We start from the raw sequence: 20,003 nt of genomic DNA, 5'->3' as shown, positions 1-20,003 counted from the left end.
TTAAATATGTTATTTTATGTGGTCTTCATAGTTTCATCCCCTGAAAATGAAACCAATACCTACTCAACAGTTTGCTGAATATCTAATAAGCTCATTTAAGACTTGTATCAAGCAAATGAGACATTTTGAATAATCACATATTCCTACATGTCTCCACTGCCTCTGTATCAACCATTCTCTATGGAACCACATTGCCCCATGACAAAATTAATTGCTAAGGAATGAGAACATATCACAAATACATGTAATGCATAAATACACATATATCATGTCTATGGTATAAAAGGTTAAATTTTAATGGACTCTAGAGTAATTAGAAAACAAAAGTCCAGGTATCATTGTGGGAAGAGAATGGAAAAAGGGTTAATAAACATTATTCATTTCATTGGTGTTAAATATGCGCTTAAAATATGGATTTGAATATTTCTGAAGATCCAAATACCATTGATTCACTGATTGGCCCTGAAGTCTTCCTCTTTACCATTTTCTTCTTTCTTTTTTATTTCTTTTTGGTGGCACTGGGCAGTGAGCCCAACATGTTGCATATACTAGACAAGTGTCTGCCACTGAACTGTATCCCTGTCTCCCTAATGCATTTTTACATAAAAGTTGAGTTTTCTATTTTCTCTCTCTATTTTTATGTTTCACTTCTTTTTTCTTCTTTGTTTCTGTTTTGACCCAACTGTATTATCTCAAATTCCAAGTAAAGTCACAAGGCTAATGACTGACTTGGAATTCCAAAGATTGTCCTTATGGCATGGTTTATAACATTAGCATTTTTAATTCATTGGTTAGGCCCCTCTGTAAATTAAATTAAAACTAAACTCTAGGTTGTATCTTTGGCACATTCTGTTTATCATTCATCAAAAAATGGTTAAAATCAGAACTTCCTCTAAATAGTGTGGCTCATATTTGTGATTTTCAAACCACCATGGACACCTCAAGGGAAGAAAACATTTGAAAGTAGAATGCCTATTTTTTCTTGTTATTAATAACACACTGCACCAGTAACACAGGGTGAAATTCACAAGTTGGCATTGAAGTACATAAATTTACTATTTAAATTAGTATACAAATATCCCATGGTGCTTGTGCTATATGATAATGAATGATTTTTCACTAGAGAATGGAAATTACAAAACCTCAATTGGAATTACACATAGTAGTTATAGAAACATCTGTATAAGAAAATGCCAAAGATACCTTGTGTCATATAAAAACTATTTGCCAATAAATATGCTTCTGATGGGCTACTAAAAATGTACACATCAGGCACAAAAATATGTGTGTGTCTATTACTACAGCCAGCTTTACAAAGGATGACATGCTTCCACTGCTGTGCTGAGATAAGAAATAGCTGTTATTGGAATCAGCACTACTGTGAGAAATGAAATGATAATTCTGGGGTACACATATGAGAGTTACCCCATATTTGATTGAGATTTGAATATATGTGAGGCCAGAGTCATCTGGTAGCTCTAAATGAAATTGCCAACATCGTTTTAACATTCTTTTTGGAGGAGTACCAAATCCAGTCCTATAGAACCATCATTCAACTGTGTTATTTCTACAGCAAGCACTGCAGTCCGGCAGAAATGCATCTACCTGTGATGGAGCAGGGAAGGAATAGGAGGAGGCTTTTCCCCCTTATTTTTAATTGCATAAAAGCCATTTTTGAGGATGAAATTTCAGGTTTCAAACTATTACTGAAAAGTAGTTGCATAGGTGAATTTATAATTTCTGAGTCATAAGGGAAACATCCTTTTATGGGAGAAAAATGCACTGCACCTTACAATTGGGTTTATTTGATAGGTACACTTAAAGACAAAAGAGCTTTGCATTGCTTTGCTTTTTAAGTTTTAAGGATAAAAGATTAACAATGAAGAACTGTAAATAGGAAACCTTAAAAAGTGCTTATTGGAGCTAGAGAGATGCACAGATCTAAGTTCAATTCCCAGCACCCATGTGTCAGCTCACAACTGTCTGTAACTCCAGTTGCAAGGTGTGCCTACACACAGCATTCATAAGCACCAAATATACACAGAGTACATGAATGTGTATGCCAGTAACCTAATGTGTATGCCAGGCACATATGATTTTTAAAACTATTTCGAAGTTCTTATTTAACTGGAACTTGGAATTTTATTTCTTTATATTTTTTCCCAAACATTTAGCAAGCAATCCTCTGTCACATAAATGGGACTTTTGCTTCTTGATATTGGACAATGCAAAGTGAATCGTAAACATTTTAGGTTGATCTGCCTATTAGCACTGCTGAGTACCATTGATTTTCATGAACATTGAACAGTTGAAAGTTCCTGCTTTGTTTTGGATTTTGATAGCAAGTCTTGCTATGTAGCCCAGGGTGGCCCCCAACTCTACCTCTTTTGGTGAAGTAAGTCATTTATCCAAGCTACAAAGCCTACAATCACCCCCCCAGCACACTTTCCCCTAAGAGATACCTAAGAACAGTCTAGAAAAAAATTGTTTTTTCTGTTACAAGAGGATATACCTCCTTTTTGTAATCAGAACAAATTCCTAATCCATAATAATAAATAACTAGGAATAACAATGAAAGAACCATGAAGTCTTGGTCCTTGGAGACCTTTATGGAAGGAATAGCCTTTCTTTTGTCAGTGTAGTCATTCATACCTTTACAATCAGCAAGGGCGAGGCCTCCAAATGCTCTGGAACTCTGTTCTTCCTTATATATACATGGCATGATTTTCAAGAAGAGAATTCACTAATCAGCCAAGACGTAGACTGTCTCTCCATTATGCATCCTATCAGAACATGCGTGGGTTTGTAGAATCTTGTAACATAAGCTTTGTCCAGATAAGCTGGTTAGTCTAGCCTGTGGTTTTAAAGAAAATATTGTTTACAATGTGAAGTAATAGTGGTCAAAAAGCTCTAACACAGAGAAGAAGAAAAAGGGGTCAAAAGTTGCAGAGACTGACAAAGGCAGTGTGGAAAGGCAAGAAGGGAAGGCAAGGTGAAGAGGAAAGAAAGAATATGAAAGGACAGAGAGAAAAGGAAGAGTAGTGAATATTTCAAAGCAGCAGCTAAATATCTTTTTTCTCCCTATTAAGGATTTCTGTCTGCAAAAGGATAAAAGCATAATTACCTGTTAAATACAAATCCATTTCTTATATCATTTAAATGACTCATCTCCAAGGGACAAAGCCTGGTTAAAGGTTGGGTAATACAATCCCTCTATTACTCTATATAAAACAAAGAAGCTGGAGGTTCATTACTCTTAAATTGTCTGGCATGGGGGAAGTTAACTTTTATTAGAAGCTATTCTTTCATATTATACAGTGTAGTTCAGGATATATTAGCTTTGACGTTTTCTTCCATCTCAATACACTGTGAAGTGAATTTACTGTGAGATTAACGTAGAAGGAAGATTTTCAGTGAAGGAAATAATAGCATCAGCTGTGCTTCCAATTATTAGTGGGATGAAGATACAGAGACACACAGACTTGCTAGATTTGCTTTTATATTTCTTTTTCAGGTAGTGTTCCATATCCTATTTTGTTTTTTCTGCACTAAATATTGAACTCAGGATGTATGCTTCTTGATATTTACATGTCTTAAATTTTTAGTCAGGAGGAAGTTTGCACTGTTGAGGAGATGTAACAGTGCCTTCTCAACAGGATTATTTTGTCTTCAGTAAAGAAAAAAAAATCAGACATAAGCAGTACACAAAAGACATTTTAGTGTATGAGCTTTAGTAAAGTATGAGGGGAAAACCTACAACTTGGGTATTTTTTTAAAAAAAGTTGAAAAGCTGGTAATGATAGCACACACCTGTAACTCCAGCAATTCAGGAATCTGATGAATGGGAATCATATGTTCAAGGTCAGTATGGCATAAAGAATGAGGCTTCACCTTACACTTTAAAAATAGAACAGTTTAAAGATAATTGGTCATTAAGTGGATTACAAATACAGGCAGTACACGTATATGTGACCAGACTGTGCATAAAATTTTATTATCCTTTGCTATCATTAGGTGTCATTCTGTCACCTTTGGCTGTCCCTTCTAATAATATGGTGAACAATTGACATTTTAAGTACTCAATTAAGCATGTAATTGGTAAATGGATTTGGGTCCTCTTTAATCATACAAAAATAAGCATACCATATTAATATTCATATTATCTTCCTTTCAATAACTTAGAATGTAAATATATCACAGGGGAACACTTAATTAGGTAAACTAATAAAACCCAGACAATAAAAAAATAAAATATTGAAAAGCAACAAGAAGTATTATAAGGGAAGCCATCAGTCTTTTCATTCATTTTCTCATTTCTAGCAAAGGGTTAGGAGTATAAAGATCCTTCTTGCCCTTTGCATTAATCTTTGTGCTGGAATGAGTTTGATTTCATTAGTTGAAGACAGAAATTTCAGAACAGCAGGTGAATCCATCCTGTCTTCATGAGCAACTGAGAAAACACACCAGTATCAGTGTAAAATGGTATTCTGGTGATATAACATTGTCTTTCCTCTTTGCCATGGATTTGACCTTCTTGCCTTTCTTTTTTTTTTTCCTTTTGTAGCTTCGGTCCAGGGTCCCTGGGAAAGAGCCATCTCACCAAACAAAGTGCCCTACTATATCAAGTAAGTGAAAAAGGAGCATTTATAGTATCTGACCTGTATGTTCACATATTTATTTCTTTTTAAAAGTGGTTACCCACTACTGCAATACCTATTTCTTTTTATTCCTAAGGAAACTTGGATAGTAAACATATGCTGAAATTAGCCCTGTAAATTTGCTAATGCAATAGGGAATCACTTTCAGGAACAATGCATTTAATGAAGCATATAAGGTGTATTTTTGAGGGTGAGAAGAATTTTCACAGTAAAACAAAAAAAAAATATTAATGTAGTATCTTTGAGAATGGGAGTGATTATTTGGCAGAAAAATATTATTTCTGTAGAGGGTTTCTGAATTTCTTCTTCAGACAGAGGTGGGAGATTTATCAAGTGATATTTACACAAACTATTTAAATGAATTATATGTAACATAACCCATAGGCAGACAGTTCCGAATTTGTGGAGCTGAAGTGTTCATTCTCAACATGTACCTCTCAGCATTTGTTACCTAATAATAGCATCAGAGTGGAAATCTTTCTGGGACCATTTGTGTAAGTCAACGGAAAAGAGTCAAAGGATAGCTGTTCTATGAAACTTAAATTATGATATATTGAATTGACATGGAAAAGAAAGGAGAAAGAATATTGAGTTATTATGAGTGTTTAACAGTCTTTCATCAATCATGTGAGAGTCTAACTTAAATCTAACTTTGAATTGGCCACACCCAACAACAATTAGAAATAATTTGGTTCAGGAAACAGTCTTCAGTAGCAAATGAAGTCTTTGAACTTTCTTCTGGCATGAGTCTGAATACAAATATTAAACGTTTTCCCAGTTTTTCAGCCTGCTGTCTTTTCTTGAGGCTGTTTTTATTCTTCTCCTATCTATCAATTCTTTACAATTCAGTTCCAAAACAATAACTACACTCCTAGATCTTCATTACCTCAGTCCTCAAGTAATGTGATTTTGTGCCTCTATTTTGTCAACTGGAAAGAATGAGGATGAAGGTACTTTAGGGGCTCTCTAAAGTGAGAGATATTCTTCAGGAATATGGTTTCACTTTTATTTCAATAGAATTTTCCCAAATTAGTTATCTTTCAACTTTAAAAACTTCATTAATATGTTCTAATCCTACTTTACAATTTTCTTCTCTGTCAAAACAGTTTGCATTTTTATATTGCATTTATTCATTTCATGACTCTAAATTACATATTTTGAACACCAATTTAAGGTACACATTTCACTAAATAATATGTAGATTTAAACATATGTGTGTATTTTTATGGATCCTTTTGTTCAGAGACTTTGTAGTCATTTGCTACCCCAATATCTTTGTCAGTGCAGATTTCATTTAAGATTAAGATATTTAAGACATACTACCTCATCAGCAAACGCTCACTTTTATCAGTTTCTATTATGAGTTACAAAAAAGGTTCTTTTTCTACTTTTATGCATGAAGGTTTAGAATCATCTAAAAATCAGTATTATGCAATGATTCTCTGAATTACTGTGTAGGGTTCATTGATAGTCTCACGGGGATTTCTAGTATTTTCCCCTTATTTCCTAAGTATTTTCTCTTCTTACTAGTGCAGTGGTTCTCAACCTATGGGTCACAATCCATTTGTATTCACATGTCAGCTATCTTGCATATTATATGTTTATATTAAAATTTACAACAGTTCAAAAATACAGTTATTAATTAGCAACAAAAATGATTTTAGGTTGGAGGAAATCACCACAACAAGAGGAACTGTACTAAAGAGTTGCAGTATTAGGAAGGTTTAGAACCACTGCTTTAGTGTTAAATTTAATGCAAGACATCTTGTAATTTGGTATGCGGCAGTAGAAATTAATTCAACCATCAAAAATTACAAGTAGAAAATTTTAAAATGATATAATTCCCCACTTTTCAGTAAAATTGTCTTTTTGCTGTTTTCCAGTGAAAGTAGAGAGCAGCTTTATGTGCTATTTACCCAGAACTTCTTTACATAATAAAGAATGATTGTGGTAATGAAATTACAAGTTCTAGCTCTGGCTGTTATTATTTATGTGGTCATGGACAAATAACTTATATAAACCTTAACTTCTCATTTATAAAATAGTGTTTACTTAAATGATATCTAAGGCCCCGTTCAGCTATTAGAATCAATGAGATTAGTCATTCAATGGCCATGTCTAAACTCAGAGTCCTAAAATCTGAAATGTTTTTCAAGAATTTTTATTTTGAAATTTGTCATTTTACTCACTAACATATGTTAGTTTAGTTTAGTTGGTTGGCTGGAGGTCTGGCTGGTTGGTTTGATATAGTGCTAAGGATGGAACCCCAAGGTTTTACAAATACTCGACAAACACACCAACACTAAACTATATGCCTAGGTCCTAGCATAAGCCCTTATTGCTTTAAAGATGCATTTACATGCATGTATGTATGTGAAAATTTTCTACTCTTGAGCTTCATATATCATCTTTCAAACCCACTGGTTAAAGGGTAAAAGACCTAAAACAACATATAGGAAGACATTAGTGGAAAGGTGATTATTCAGGCCTTAATTGGCTCCGCAGTTCCTAGAATGAGAGACATCACCTCATTTTTCAGAGGCCTCTCTTAAACTTTATGGAGAATAGTTCTATATATTAATAAGTTACTTAAAATTGAGGATTACAAAATTTCTCAAGTAGAAGTCTAAAATACTGAGTTAAAATATACAGAAAAATCTTTATAAATTATACAATCATATTTATTGTATTATTCATAAATATTGTATAAAATATATTTACAGCAAATTAGTATTTTAAATTCTTTTTATTGTTGGAGAATTTAATACATGCTTGCAATGCATTTTGATCAAGTCCACCCCAACCCCTCCCCTTCAATTCTTCCCCTGTATTTCCATCACTTTTCCCTCCCAACTTCAAGTGTTTAGTTTTTAAACCCTCTATAGCCTCTCTGATGTAACATCCCCAAAGAAAACTGACTCTCCCTTCCCCAGCAGCCATCAGTTGCCAAGAGATTCTCAGTTTGGCTGGAACTTCATGGCCCCTTCCTCTTTCATGCCATGATTTTGGCTGGTCATATGCATGAAGGCACAGCTGCTGTGAGTTCATGTGTACAATGCCCTCATGGTACCCAGCTGATATTGTTTCTCTGTGAATGTTCAATAATACGACTCTTAGAATCTTTCAGCTCCCTCTTCTTCAATGAAAGCTTAACCTTATGTTGAAACGGAGCATGGTATAGATGTTCCATTTAGAGCTGTACACTCCACAGTTAAAGCTGATTATTTTTAAGTAAAGGGTTCAGTAGGCTTTATATTCTGGCAAAGAAAAAAATATTAATCAGAGATGCTTTATTGGTCCAAAACTAGCAAGTTGGCAATAAGCTGACTAGTTCCCATCTTGTTTGGCTTCCAGAATCTTTTGTCCTTAAATAATTTTGTTCTTTGACAATTTCACTAATATAAGTAAAATACTCTTATTTTTCTCCACTTTTATCAAACATTCCTTCTTCCCTACAACTTTCCTTTCCACATTCATGAGTTTTGTTTCATGATCACAGTCATCTGTTTGACCCCGATTCTGGAACTTTCTATTGAATCCTAGTGGGCTTATCAGTTCGTATACAACTGAAAATAATGACTCCCCCATCCCAGAATTTGTTAGTAGTCAGAATTTGTTCAGCTATAGGTGCAGGGGCGGGGGCGGGTCCCAGAAGACCTTCTCCAGTCCATAGAAGAATTTCAGCAGTGCTAGCCCTCTGCAGACCCAGTGCCAGTAAAGTCAGCTGCTGTGAGTTCAAGATTGCAGTGGCTTTGCCCTGATTCCCACTGGCAAAATCAAGTTGCATTCTCAACTAAATTTTGTCATACTTTAAAGCTTTGCATTTCAACAGCATATTATCCAAATAACAAGAAGTTTACATACCAATAGAAGTTTGCATAGCAGTAGCACAGGACCCACATGATCATTGAGTTAGACATTCATTCTTGAGGTGTTAAGACATTATGGACAGTTATGCTGTAGATTGGAAATCAGGCAGTGCTTATGCATGTCCTTACACCAGCTTTTCATATGAACCTCCATTTTGATACTTGAGACTACATGTTTGTCTAGTTTATTAGCCTATAGCATACATCATTGTCAAAGTTTTCATATTCCCTCTCCCTTGGGGCTCTCTTGTCTCTGCCAGCACCTCTATCAGGTTATTTGATTACAGCTTTTATTGTCACTGAAAAAATAATCATCAACATTGTTCAAGCAGTTACAACTGCCTTTTCTACTCTCTGCCATTTTGTAGTTTTTTTTTTTTTTTTTTTTTTTTTTTTTTTGGCCTACTGTCAAACTCATGAAAATTTCAGTATAATAGCCTTTAACCAGCTGCTGCATTCTGTTAGGATTTCTTTCACCTTTTTATGTTTCATACTCCCATATGGGTAAACCAAACAGAGCCAAGAACTAGGACTCTCTTGCTTACTTAATGAGACAGAAAACTATCCTTCTGTGTTCTGTACTGTCAGAAGAATTTAGGAATCCTAAACTTGCATGCAGGATGTTCCAACATAGATGCCATAATAAAAGCATAAAAATATCGCATTGAATCAGACTGACATGGCAACTAGCCCAGGGCTCTATCCCATATGGAGGCATGAGTAGTGTTTATTGTTTGTTTGTTTGTTTTGTCAGTTAACCTAGTAATTTTCATCTAAAAAATTAGGGTGCATCATGCCCAGTTGCTAATGAGGTATTGGAAAATGACTGATAGTGAAGTTTACCAAAAGCTATGTAAAACTTTGGCCATGTGTTGCTTCAGTTTCTTCTTCAAAATAAATCCTATGGGTATATTGAATTCTATATAAATCAAGGCATGTTTTACTTTCTCTTCAATCTACATTCCTTGACCTCAACAAACGGCCCTAGTTACATGGTTTAGAAATCAATGAAGAGATTTACATTTACCCACTGTGGACTTTAATCTCACACCCCCCAATGCTTTTTATTCCCATCATCCTGCTTTGAGAAATGTTAATCCATTTTAGTCTTTTAGTCTGTCCATGAATGAAAGATAAGCTTTCCCCTTGATCACCTTGGCTGTTTTTCCCTGGATCTTTTCCAGCTCTGTAATGTCTTCCCTTGGATAGCATGAGTAGAACAGCCCAGATATTGGTTGTTAAATTTGTTAGCACTGTCTCTAGTCTCCACTCACTCATGAAGAATGTAAATGCTGTTTACTGTCCCCCATTGGTACAGAAATGGAGCAACCAATTGAGGTCATAACCTGTTCTACATGGATTAGTTCTAGCTGAAGGCTGATTTTCTGGTACTTTTCAGTATTATCAGATGAAGTGCTTCACCTTATATTTCTTCCAGCTGTCCCTTAGGAAGGATTGGATTTTTAGACGAACTGGTGTTTTTCCTCCTTAAAGGACTCTGTGGTTGTTAAATATTGGAAGGAACCTACTATTAAAACCCAGTAGCAAACCTGGGGAGTCAATTAGCAATAATACATTGCATTACGTTTTTTTTTTTTCAAATATTTCTGAGGTACTCAATAGAGGAGTGACAAAATAGGGTTCTGGGGAAACTAAGTGTTAGTTATTTTTGTTTGTTTGATTTTTGTTTTTAACATACAATACTCACAAAGGAATTTATGTCCAAGTGAATTTCTACTGGCCAGAGTGTGTGTGTGTGTGTGTGTGTGTGAAAGAGAGAGAGAGAGAGAGAGAGAGAGAGAGAGAGAGAGAGACCTTGATATACCCTTTAACCCCTCTCAATTCCAGGCATGTTTCTGCAGCAATTCAACATGTCTGAGTCACTCAAAACCTAGTTGGTTTTTGCTTAGCAAAGTAAAATTGCCTGGCTGAAGTCAACATTTATTTCACTCAACATCTCTCATTAGCACTTTTATGTCTGATAAAATTACTAGTTTGGATTCTGACTCTCCAGTGTTCTGTGACCTGTTATTACCATAGCTCCAGAAGTGGGAACATTTGATTTTCTGCATGGAATTGTGGCCAACAACCTAGACCTATCTTTTGGTATTTGTGTTCTTCTGTATCTTGCCAGTCTCCATTCTAATTTAAGTTCATAGACCATACTTTGATCTTAGTATTGCTGTTACTTAACTCCAGTCGCCTTTCAGGCTCAACACTACCTTTCCCATATAATGTAGTAACTCAATTTCTAACTTCAACACCAATTTCCAGATTTCAATATCTCCTGTGTTTAAAACATCTGTTTTTGACATTCATGCTCCAGTCCTTAGTTTATCCAGGAACTGTGACAGTTCATTTTGGTTTCTTTGTTCCTTTGTATTACTGATTATAATTTCAATATGAGAATATATAAGCAGAGGAAGCAGTGGTGAGCTATCTCTGAGGTTTATCAACAACCAGCATGTGAAATATCTCTGTATTGGTTGGTTTACAGTGGATGTATATTCTGAAAAGTAGTTGATCTCTTGCCAATTTGGTAAGATGAAACCATTATATATATATATATATATATATATATATATATATATATATATATAGTCTTATTTTACACATCCATCCCAGTTCCCTCTCCCTCCCTCCCATGCCCCCAACACCCCGTTACATCTCATCCCCCACACTCCACAGGGAGGGGGATGCCTTCCGGGAGGGATCATCAAAATCTTTCAAGTCATTTGGAGTAGAGTCTAGGCCCACCCTCCTGCCTCTAGGATAATGGAGTATCCCTCCATGGGGAATGTGCTCCCAATGTCCTTTTGTGCATCAGGGATACATTCTGGTTCCATTGTCAGAGGTCCCTTAGACTGTCCATGCCTTCTAATTGAGACCTATGTTCAGGGGGTCTGAGTTGGTATAATGCTGGTTTCCCACTTATCAGTCTGAGGGTCCATGAGGTCCCCCTTGTTTAGGTCAGCTGTCTCTGTGGGTTTCTGTAGCCTGGTCTTGACCCCTTTTCTTATCACTCCTCCCTCTCTGCAAATAGTTTCCAAGAATTTGGCTCAGTGTTTAGCTGTGGGCGTCTGCTTCTGTTTCCATCAGCTACTAGATGAGGACTCTATGATGGCATATAAATTAGTTATCAATCTCATTATCAGGGAAGGACATTTAAGGTAGCCTTTCCACTGTTGCTCAGATTGTTAGTTGGGGTCAATCTTGTAGATCTCTGGACATTTCTTTAGAGTCAGTTTTCTCTTCAAACCTATAATGGCTCCCTCTATTATGGTGATTCTCTTTTTTTTCCTCTCCTCTATTTGTTCCTGACTCAATCTTCCTGATCCCACATATTCTCCTCTCCTCCCTTTCTTTTTCTCCTAAATCCCTCTCCACTCACTGCCCCCCCCACATACTGCAAATATGCTCAGGGTGTCTTGTTGATTTCCCCTTCTGTGAGGGACCTTGTATGAATGAATCTCTTAGGTTCCTCCTTTATTCCTAGATTCACTGGTGGTATGAATAATAGGCTGGTGATCCTTTGCTCTAGGTCTAAAATCCATATATTAGTGAGTACATACCATGTTCTTCTCTTTGTGACTGGGTTACCTCATTCAATATTGTTTCTTTAAGTTCCATCCATTCGCCTGTGAATTCCATGTTTCCATTGTTTTTTTTTTTTCCAGAGTAGTATTCCATTGTGTAGATGTTCCACATCTTCTTTATCCATTCTTCATTTGAGGGGCATCTAGGTTGCTTCCAGGTTCTTGCTATTACAAATAATGCTGCAATGAACATAGTTGAACAGATGTCTTTTTTTGCATGGATGTGGATCATTTGGGTATATGCCTAAGAGTGGGATTTCTGGGTCGTGTGGTAGAGTGATTCGCATTTTCCTGAAGAACTGCCATACTGATCTCCTAAATGGCTGAACATGTTTGCACTCCGACCAGTAGTGGAAGAAGGTTACCCTTTTTCTACATCCTCTCCAGCATAAGCTGTCATTGGTGTTTCTAATTTTAGGCATTCTGACAGAACATGTGCTACCTGACTTAGAAAATATCGCTCCATTTCTAACTCTTTTTTTTATTTTTTTATTTTACATGTGGATCCCAGTTCCCTCTCCCTCCTTCCCTGCCTCCCTCCTACCCTCTCTCCCCAGTCACATGCACCTTGACCACACTTACCTTGATATTCTAAGAATCATACTAGTATTTTGACATTCAGTTTGTATATTAGTTTAATCATGGCAAAGCTATTTATAGACTGTGGACAACATCATGCAGTGTACACTTTTCCACTGTTTCTGGTAAGATTCCTTTTGTGTACATTAAACTTCAAAGCAACTTTTATCAGCTGACATTATGTAATGGAAATGAAAAAAACAGTATATTAAAGGGCTTAAACTTTATTTTCAATCTCTCTGTAAACTAGCTCTCCATGTATTTGTGACTCACTTGACTATTTTAACCTCAGTTTCTCCTTCAGTCATCCAAAAATGACTGAGCCACATGATATTACAGGCCATTTCCAGTCCTGACATTCACTCATTTTCTAAATGTTGACTTTCAAATAGAAATTGTTTGTGACAGTTTTCATAACACTCTGGAGGGTTCTTATTGTACCATCAATCTTTCCAGGATGGAAAGGACAGATGATACTAAATACTTAACCATTTAGCGTCAATGATGATATGGAGTAAATGTAAAACAGAATCCACTGTCTAATTTGAGCTGTCAGTCTTTCAGAACACTGGTAAATATCTGTGAGTATTTAAATTTATGACATCATTGTCAAAACCCTGATGCTCTGACTTTTCAAAGGGCTTTAGTAAAGGAAAATAATCCAGAGGTCAGTCTTCTCTGCTGTGCTTTCTGCTCCACAGTTTGATGGTTCCAAAGGTCACATTAGTGCTGTCAAATTAAGCTCTGGAAGTACAGTAAAGGAATAGTCTGTACTGCTAAATCATGAAAACAACTCAGGTTAAGATATTAACTGAAAGAAAGTTAATGAGATGTAAAAGTGCTAGGCAGAGTATTAAGTCTTTCCTTTGGTGCTGCAGAGTTCACTGGGAGATGTAGACATTAGTGACCTGTGTCTCATAGGTATGTGAAAAATTCTTTACATCACTTTCTCATAGTTTCATAAGCCAAGTTTTATAATCATAAATAAGAGACAATAAGAATATATATACTGTATCTATTGTTCTAGTATATTGTGTCACAGCACATGCTTGGCATATATGTGAAAGAATGAGTGAAAAAATGAATATATGACATTAACTTTCTATGCTTTTAAGCTTCTGGACATTTTCTAGCTTCTCACATTTATGAATCATTTTCTCCAATGCTGGGCTTAGACCCAGTGCCTAATCAAGTGCTCTGCAACTGAGCTACATCTACCTTCTCTGTATCAGTTTAGATTGGCGGCTTGAATACATCTCTCACACCCTCTGAACATAAAGTCCAATGTTTAAAAACATACCGGGTTTAATACTTATTTGCTATTTTGTTACTATTTGATTTTATATGCATGAATATTTTATCTGTGTGTATGTTTTTACACTGTTTGTGTCTGTTGCTATCAAAGTCAGAAGAGGCTGAACCACCATTTAAATGCGAGAAGTCAAACCTGGGTCCTCTAGAAAAAGAAGAACAAGTGGACTTTGCAAAACTGAGCCATATCTCCAGGCCCCTATACTGCAGTTTTAGTTAATTTTCTCTTGTTTCATGTTGCTTGATGTATAGGAGATGACACTTAACAAATACAACTGATTCATGCATATCAAAACCTGAATTCTTACATGTATACATTCCTCAATTCTGTTCCTAGCACGACCCAAACTGTAATTCCACATTCTGTCCTTCTTTACTAATACTATGATTTGACATTTCACTCAGTCCATCTGAGCCTGGGTTTCCCCTTAAACATAAGTAAGTAGAATGGAGGATGGAGGAAAGAGCAAAGTCGCACCCCTAACTCAGGACATTTGGGCAACTAATATTGGCTCAGGGAGAGTCCATTTTATCTCAGGGTCTGACACAGGGTGGGTCAACCATACTCAGTGAAACCCACACATCTAGGAGTATATAGGCAGCACAAAGTATCTGCTACAGGTTTTTAAAGAAGAAGGAGGGGGAGAAACAAAAAAAGAATGCACCTGGGAGGAATAAGGAGGAAGGGTGAATACAATTAAAACACATTATACATTATACCATGTTCCTGGAGAACTAATAAAATGAGAAAAATGGAGAAGTGGAAGTAATTATTGAAATCTCTCTGAGCCCTGGCATTATTACCAAAGAAATAGGGTCTTTTGTTTTTCCTAAATACTATTTATTAGGCCTCTTCTCTTTCCCACTGATCTGTAACGCTTTGCATTTATATACATGTTCCAATGAGTTTTGGAAGCTAGAAATCTGATAGCCATTGTCTTAAGGAAATGTCATAGATTATAAAGTTTTATTTTACAAAGGATGCTGAAAGAATCTATTTATATAGTTCTTCAAAGTGAATTACATTTCATATATATACATGCTCTAATAACTATAGGAGCTGGCCTAGAACTAGCTCTATAGACCAGGCTGGCCTTGAACTCACATAGATCTGCCTGCTTCTGCCTCCTGAGTTCTGGGATTAAAGGTGGGCTTTTTAAAGCCCTTAATTATAAAACATATAGCTTAATATGCTTAGTATATCACTAAAATATTGTGAGTAGTTTTTCTCGTCTTTTTTTTAATTTAAATGTATTTATTTTACATACCAATCACCATTTTCCCGCCTTCCTCTCTTTCTGTTTCCACTCCCTACCTCCTTTCTCCCATCCACTCCTCAGAAAGGCTAAGGCCTCCCATTCTTTCAAACTAAATTGAAGTCTAGCACATTTGTAAAAGATACCTAGTATTAGGATTTGGGGAAAATGCTCAGGCAGATAAACCCAGGATGAGCTACATATTTGGAATTTTTCTAGGACCCAACTATAGTCAAGATCAAATTAGTTTATTTTAATTTGAAGAGTTCCCTTCCAGTTTGAGATATGTACGAAGTCTCAAACATTCCTGAGCTTCTCTAGGCATCTCTAATTGCCTCTTATCCTGTCCCCCTGGGAAGAAGCATCCTGTTCCTTTCACAAAGGGCAACAGCCCAGACAACATTTTAAAATAACTTAATATCCCTGAACTGCCTCTCCCCTTCAGATAATTTTCTTAGAGCATTAGGCCTTTGAACACTGACCTGGATACAGAAAATGTCCGTTTCTTAGCAGTAAAGCTTCAAATCCTATTTATTCCACCCTCTGTCATTCCAGGAGATGGAGTGAGTGAGATGGGAGTAGACAGAGCTTGTGTTCATTCTTTCTTCCCTCTCCCTTCAGTTCCTCATACCCTAAATATGAGTATACCTTTCATCTAAAAAATATATACTATTAGATAACTGTATAAATCAGCACTATCACATTGCCAAGTATAAAATCCTGGTACAAAGGACAAAAACCATAGCTGCTTTCCACATCAGCCATGTGAAAGGCTAAGTACAGGTCCTAAATGAAGTTCAGCCCACTGTCAGCCTTGAGCAAATGCACATGTTTTGTGATTTCATTAACTACTGGGTAAATGAAACTCGGAAGCCTTGTTGCTTTTTCTGAAACTTCCAGTTGCTTTTTTTTTTTTTTTTGTTTTTTTTTTTTTTGTTTTTTTTTCCTGCTTTTCTTTCTCGGCTGTTCTGCATCCATTTTGGTCCAAAAAACAAAGCCAAGCCACTGGATTTCCAATAGTCAGTGCAAAGTGTAATTTTTTACATTCTCCTGTGTTAGTTTAGAGCAAAATTTTGTTTTCCCTATTGGTCACTTTTTTCATATAAAGCTTCCTGTAGATTGCACATTACAGCTAAGAGCTCTCTGGGGCAGGTTATAGCTCACTTTTACTTGGGGAGGAGTGAGTGGGGACAGGGCAAGGTGCAATAAAATGGTGTGAACACCTTCCCTCATTGGCTGTATTACTCTATGTAACACTCATTTTGCCAAAGTTCAGTTTTATATTTAGGTTAAGGATTGTCCTTTTGCATTTAGGGTTTTTGTTGTTACCATATATCTCATGATATAAAAATGGACTCATGTTATGGAAAGACATTGACATATAACTTAAATAAATGATTTTAAGTACAGAAAAAAATAAAGCTTTCTATAAACAGATTTTTTTTCATACCCATGGTCCACATAATCTGTATGAAAAGAAACCCAAGTTAGTAAGTACCTACTATGTGCCTAACAGTTGACATTCTGTACAATGAAACACTAAGTTCCCTTTATCTGTAATTTTTATCACTAGTTTTTGCCATTTGATAAAGAAGAAACTACTGAGGCAAAAAATAATTTGATTACATATAAAAGATTCATAAATGAAACATGAGACAGATGTAGATGAATCTTCATGAGTTTAAGACCATTGTGGACTACAAGAGAGTGAATTCGTCTAAAAGAGTAACAGAGCTCATGCCTTTAATCCCAGAACTAGAGAGGTATATAAGGAAGAAGCAAAGGGTCTCATGTAAATTTCAGTTTACAGAGACAGGGAAGACAGTATCTCCATTTCACTCTTGGAAGAGGTAAGAGCTACTGGCTGGCTGCTTTGCTTCTCTGATCTTAAGTTTAGTTTTGTTAAATAATAAACAATATGTCACCAAAATTTTCATGCATGGGTTTGTATAGCACCCTATATATAGGTGCATAAGACACATGTATACACACACATACACACACACACACAAACAAACAAACACACACACCATATTAGTTGCCCAAATGCCTTGATGAATTTAAGTTATTGTATAAGAAACACTTTTTTCTTCCATGAGTAACACATAGGGTAACACAAAGCTCAATACTTAGGGACATCAGGACTATGGTTGATCCAAGGCCATATACATTTGTCTTGTATGGGAATATAACCAGCACTGGAATTTATTTTATCTTGAAAGTAAGAATGGTGTCAACTTCAAAAGATAGGATCAAGTGCAGAGTTGTTCAGATAGACTTACAGTTGAGAATTTGAAGGAGATAAATTCTGTGGTATCTATAAGATTACCTGTCTTAACCCTAATCTCAGGAAAAGCTCTGAAAAAATGTAGATGGATGTAACTCAAAAGTCTTTTGCTTTTTTTCAGCATAAGTGCACATCAAAATCATATATTAGGGCCAACAATATTTTCTCCTTCCTTTATTAACCAAGGCTACAAAGAGTAACCAGTGAGACAACAGTGACAGAAGAATCTGATTGTGTAGGTAAACCAAAACAAAAACTAGCAGCATTACAAAGGAGGACTAATAGGGTTGCAGGAGTGATGTTTCAGCCTCTCAGTGGTCATCCTAATAGCCAATTTTCCACCCATAGGACTGAAAGCTGGAATGTACAAAAAGAACAGATATTGGCAATAGTGGTGATTTTATTTCGTTTTCCCAGGTAGGGTTTCTCTGTGGCTTTGGAGGCTGTCCTGGAACTTAACTCTTGTAGACCAATTTGATCTCAATCTACCAGACATCTGCATACCTATGCCTACCCATTGCTAGGATTAAAGGCATGGGCCACCACTGGATAGCTTCTATAGTTAACAAGTATACCTGGCTTTGTATTCTGGTCCCCAGGCAAGCTTTATTAAATAGTAAACAATATATTAACACAGAAAAGAGGCCAAAAAGTGGATGTCAGCTCTCTTGTCTTGTCATTCCACCTTAATTTCTTGAGAAAGATTATTTTACTGAACCTGGAACTGGCATACAGAAAGTTCCAATGCTCTACCTATCTTTGCCCTTTCAGACCACATGTGTGTGTGTGTGACCATGTCCAGATTTTTTATATGGATAATAGGGATTTAAAATCAAGTCCACATGGCTGCATAGCAAATGATTATTACCACCTAAGCCATCTCTCTAGTCCAAGTAATATGTTTCTAAATATAATGTGTCAACCAATGGTTAATAAAAATCTATCTAAATATGTAATCACTCCATGCTAATGTATAAATATAAGTATTCTATGACATATAGGGACAGATTCGTTACATTTCCCCAACTCTTCTATTTATGCTTTAGGATGTTTTCTGCCAATGGAAAAAAAATAATAATAAAAAGAATCAAATAATAGACTAGAATGAACTATAGATGGAGCAGAAGCTGAGATGTGCATGCACAGCAAAAGTCAATATGAAAATATCTTCATAGCTACAATTAAAAGGTGAGAATTGTCGCCCATCGTTGGCGATGCACGCCTTTAATCCCAGTACTCTGGAGGCAGAGGAAGCCAGATCTCTATGAGTTTTAAGCCAGCCTGGTCTACAGAGCTACTTCCAGGACAGATTCCAAAGCCACAGAGAAACCATTATAATAATAATAATAATAATAATAATAATAATAATAATAGGAAAATATGACATTGTGAATATTTTATTCATATGTGTATATGTACATACAAATGGAAACAGGGAGACAGGGAGTTGTTAATAGTCATTTTGTGGTTCATTTCCTGGGCAATGTCAGAGGAGTGAATGACCTTAACAGACTATCTTATAAACATGCTAATACTTCCGAGACCTGCTTGTTAATCTTATTAGTAGCTTTTAAGTGCGAGAAAGACACTTGATAGTCTCTATAAAATATTTTTAGTAGGATATACATGCTCTTCTTTGGTTGTTTATTGTAAATAAGCCTAGAATTCATAAAATTATGAACATAGTCAAAGCAACAGTTTCCAGTTTTTTTGACACTGAAATGGCTTCTTTTTAATGTCCATGTATCTGTTAAAATATGCAGTGAATACACATCATAGAGGTTGCAATTGACATTTTGGAGTAACAGGTCTGATTATTTCAGGTTCATACTGGGAAGGAGGAGTGTTTTACTTGTGTTTAGTGCTTCTTTATACTCCAACTAGTCATTATTACAGATTGGTACTAAACAAGGATCAATAATTTGTATGTCCAGTTTAAAATCTAAGGTGTCCTTAGATAGTATGTGTTTAAATTTAAGAATGTTCTTTTCAATTAGAGAATGAAAAGAAAAGCAAGATAAAAGGGACAATTTACTTGGTCATTGGTAGTCTATCGTTTTAACCACTCGACCACCTCTCTTGCTCTTTATATGTTATGTTCAGTTCTAGGAAATCAAAGGTCTGAGGTAAGTGCAAGATCAAGATTAGAAAGGGATTTAACAGTTACAGAAACATGCACGTGCACATGCACACGTGCTTGTGCACACACACACTCTCTCTCTCTCTCTCTCTCTCTCTCTCTCTCTCTCTCACACACACACACAATTAATGAAAGTTACTTTAGAATAGATTTTTAAACATAGCATGGACTCTGTAATCCCATTTCTAATACCATGAGCCACTTCTGGAGATATGTTGGTAGTGTCAGATCTCCTCTTCCAATTAAATTTATATTCCAGGAAAGTACTTAGGGCATATGCATTTTCCTATCATTGTTAGTACTTGGT

The 20,003-nt window shown here is 35.9% G+C and overlaps 1 protein-coding gene across 1 annotated transcript in view; it reads left to right on the top strand.

Annotated features, from left to right (window-relative positions):
- The window catches only part of LOC127216135 (dystrophin), a gene marked incomplete at its 5' end in the record, with an annotated part of 426,838 nt that overhangs the window by 206,313 nt on the left and 200,522 nt on the right, over positions 1–20,003 (top strand). The window contains one exon of the mRNA XM_051176680.1: positions 4,565–4,625. Within this exon, the coding sequence (XP_051032637.1) occupies positions 4,565–4,625 (61 nt within the window). The remainder of the gene's footprint in view (positions 1–4,564; positions 4,626–20,003) is intronic.

The sequence above is a fragment of the Phodopus roborovskii genome, unplaced genomic scaffold, assembly GCF_943737965.1.
Source record: "Phodopus roborovskii unplaced genomic scaffold, PHOROB, whole genome shotgun sequence".
NCBI classification, from domain to species: domain Eukaryota; kingdom Metazoa; phylum Chordata; class Mammalia; order Rodentia; family Cricetidae; genus Phodopus; species Phodopus roborovskii.
This window is presented reverse-complemented; position numbering and strand designations above follow the sequence as displayed.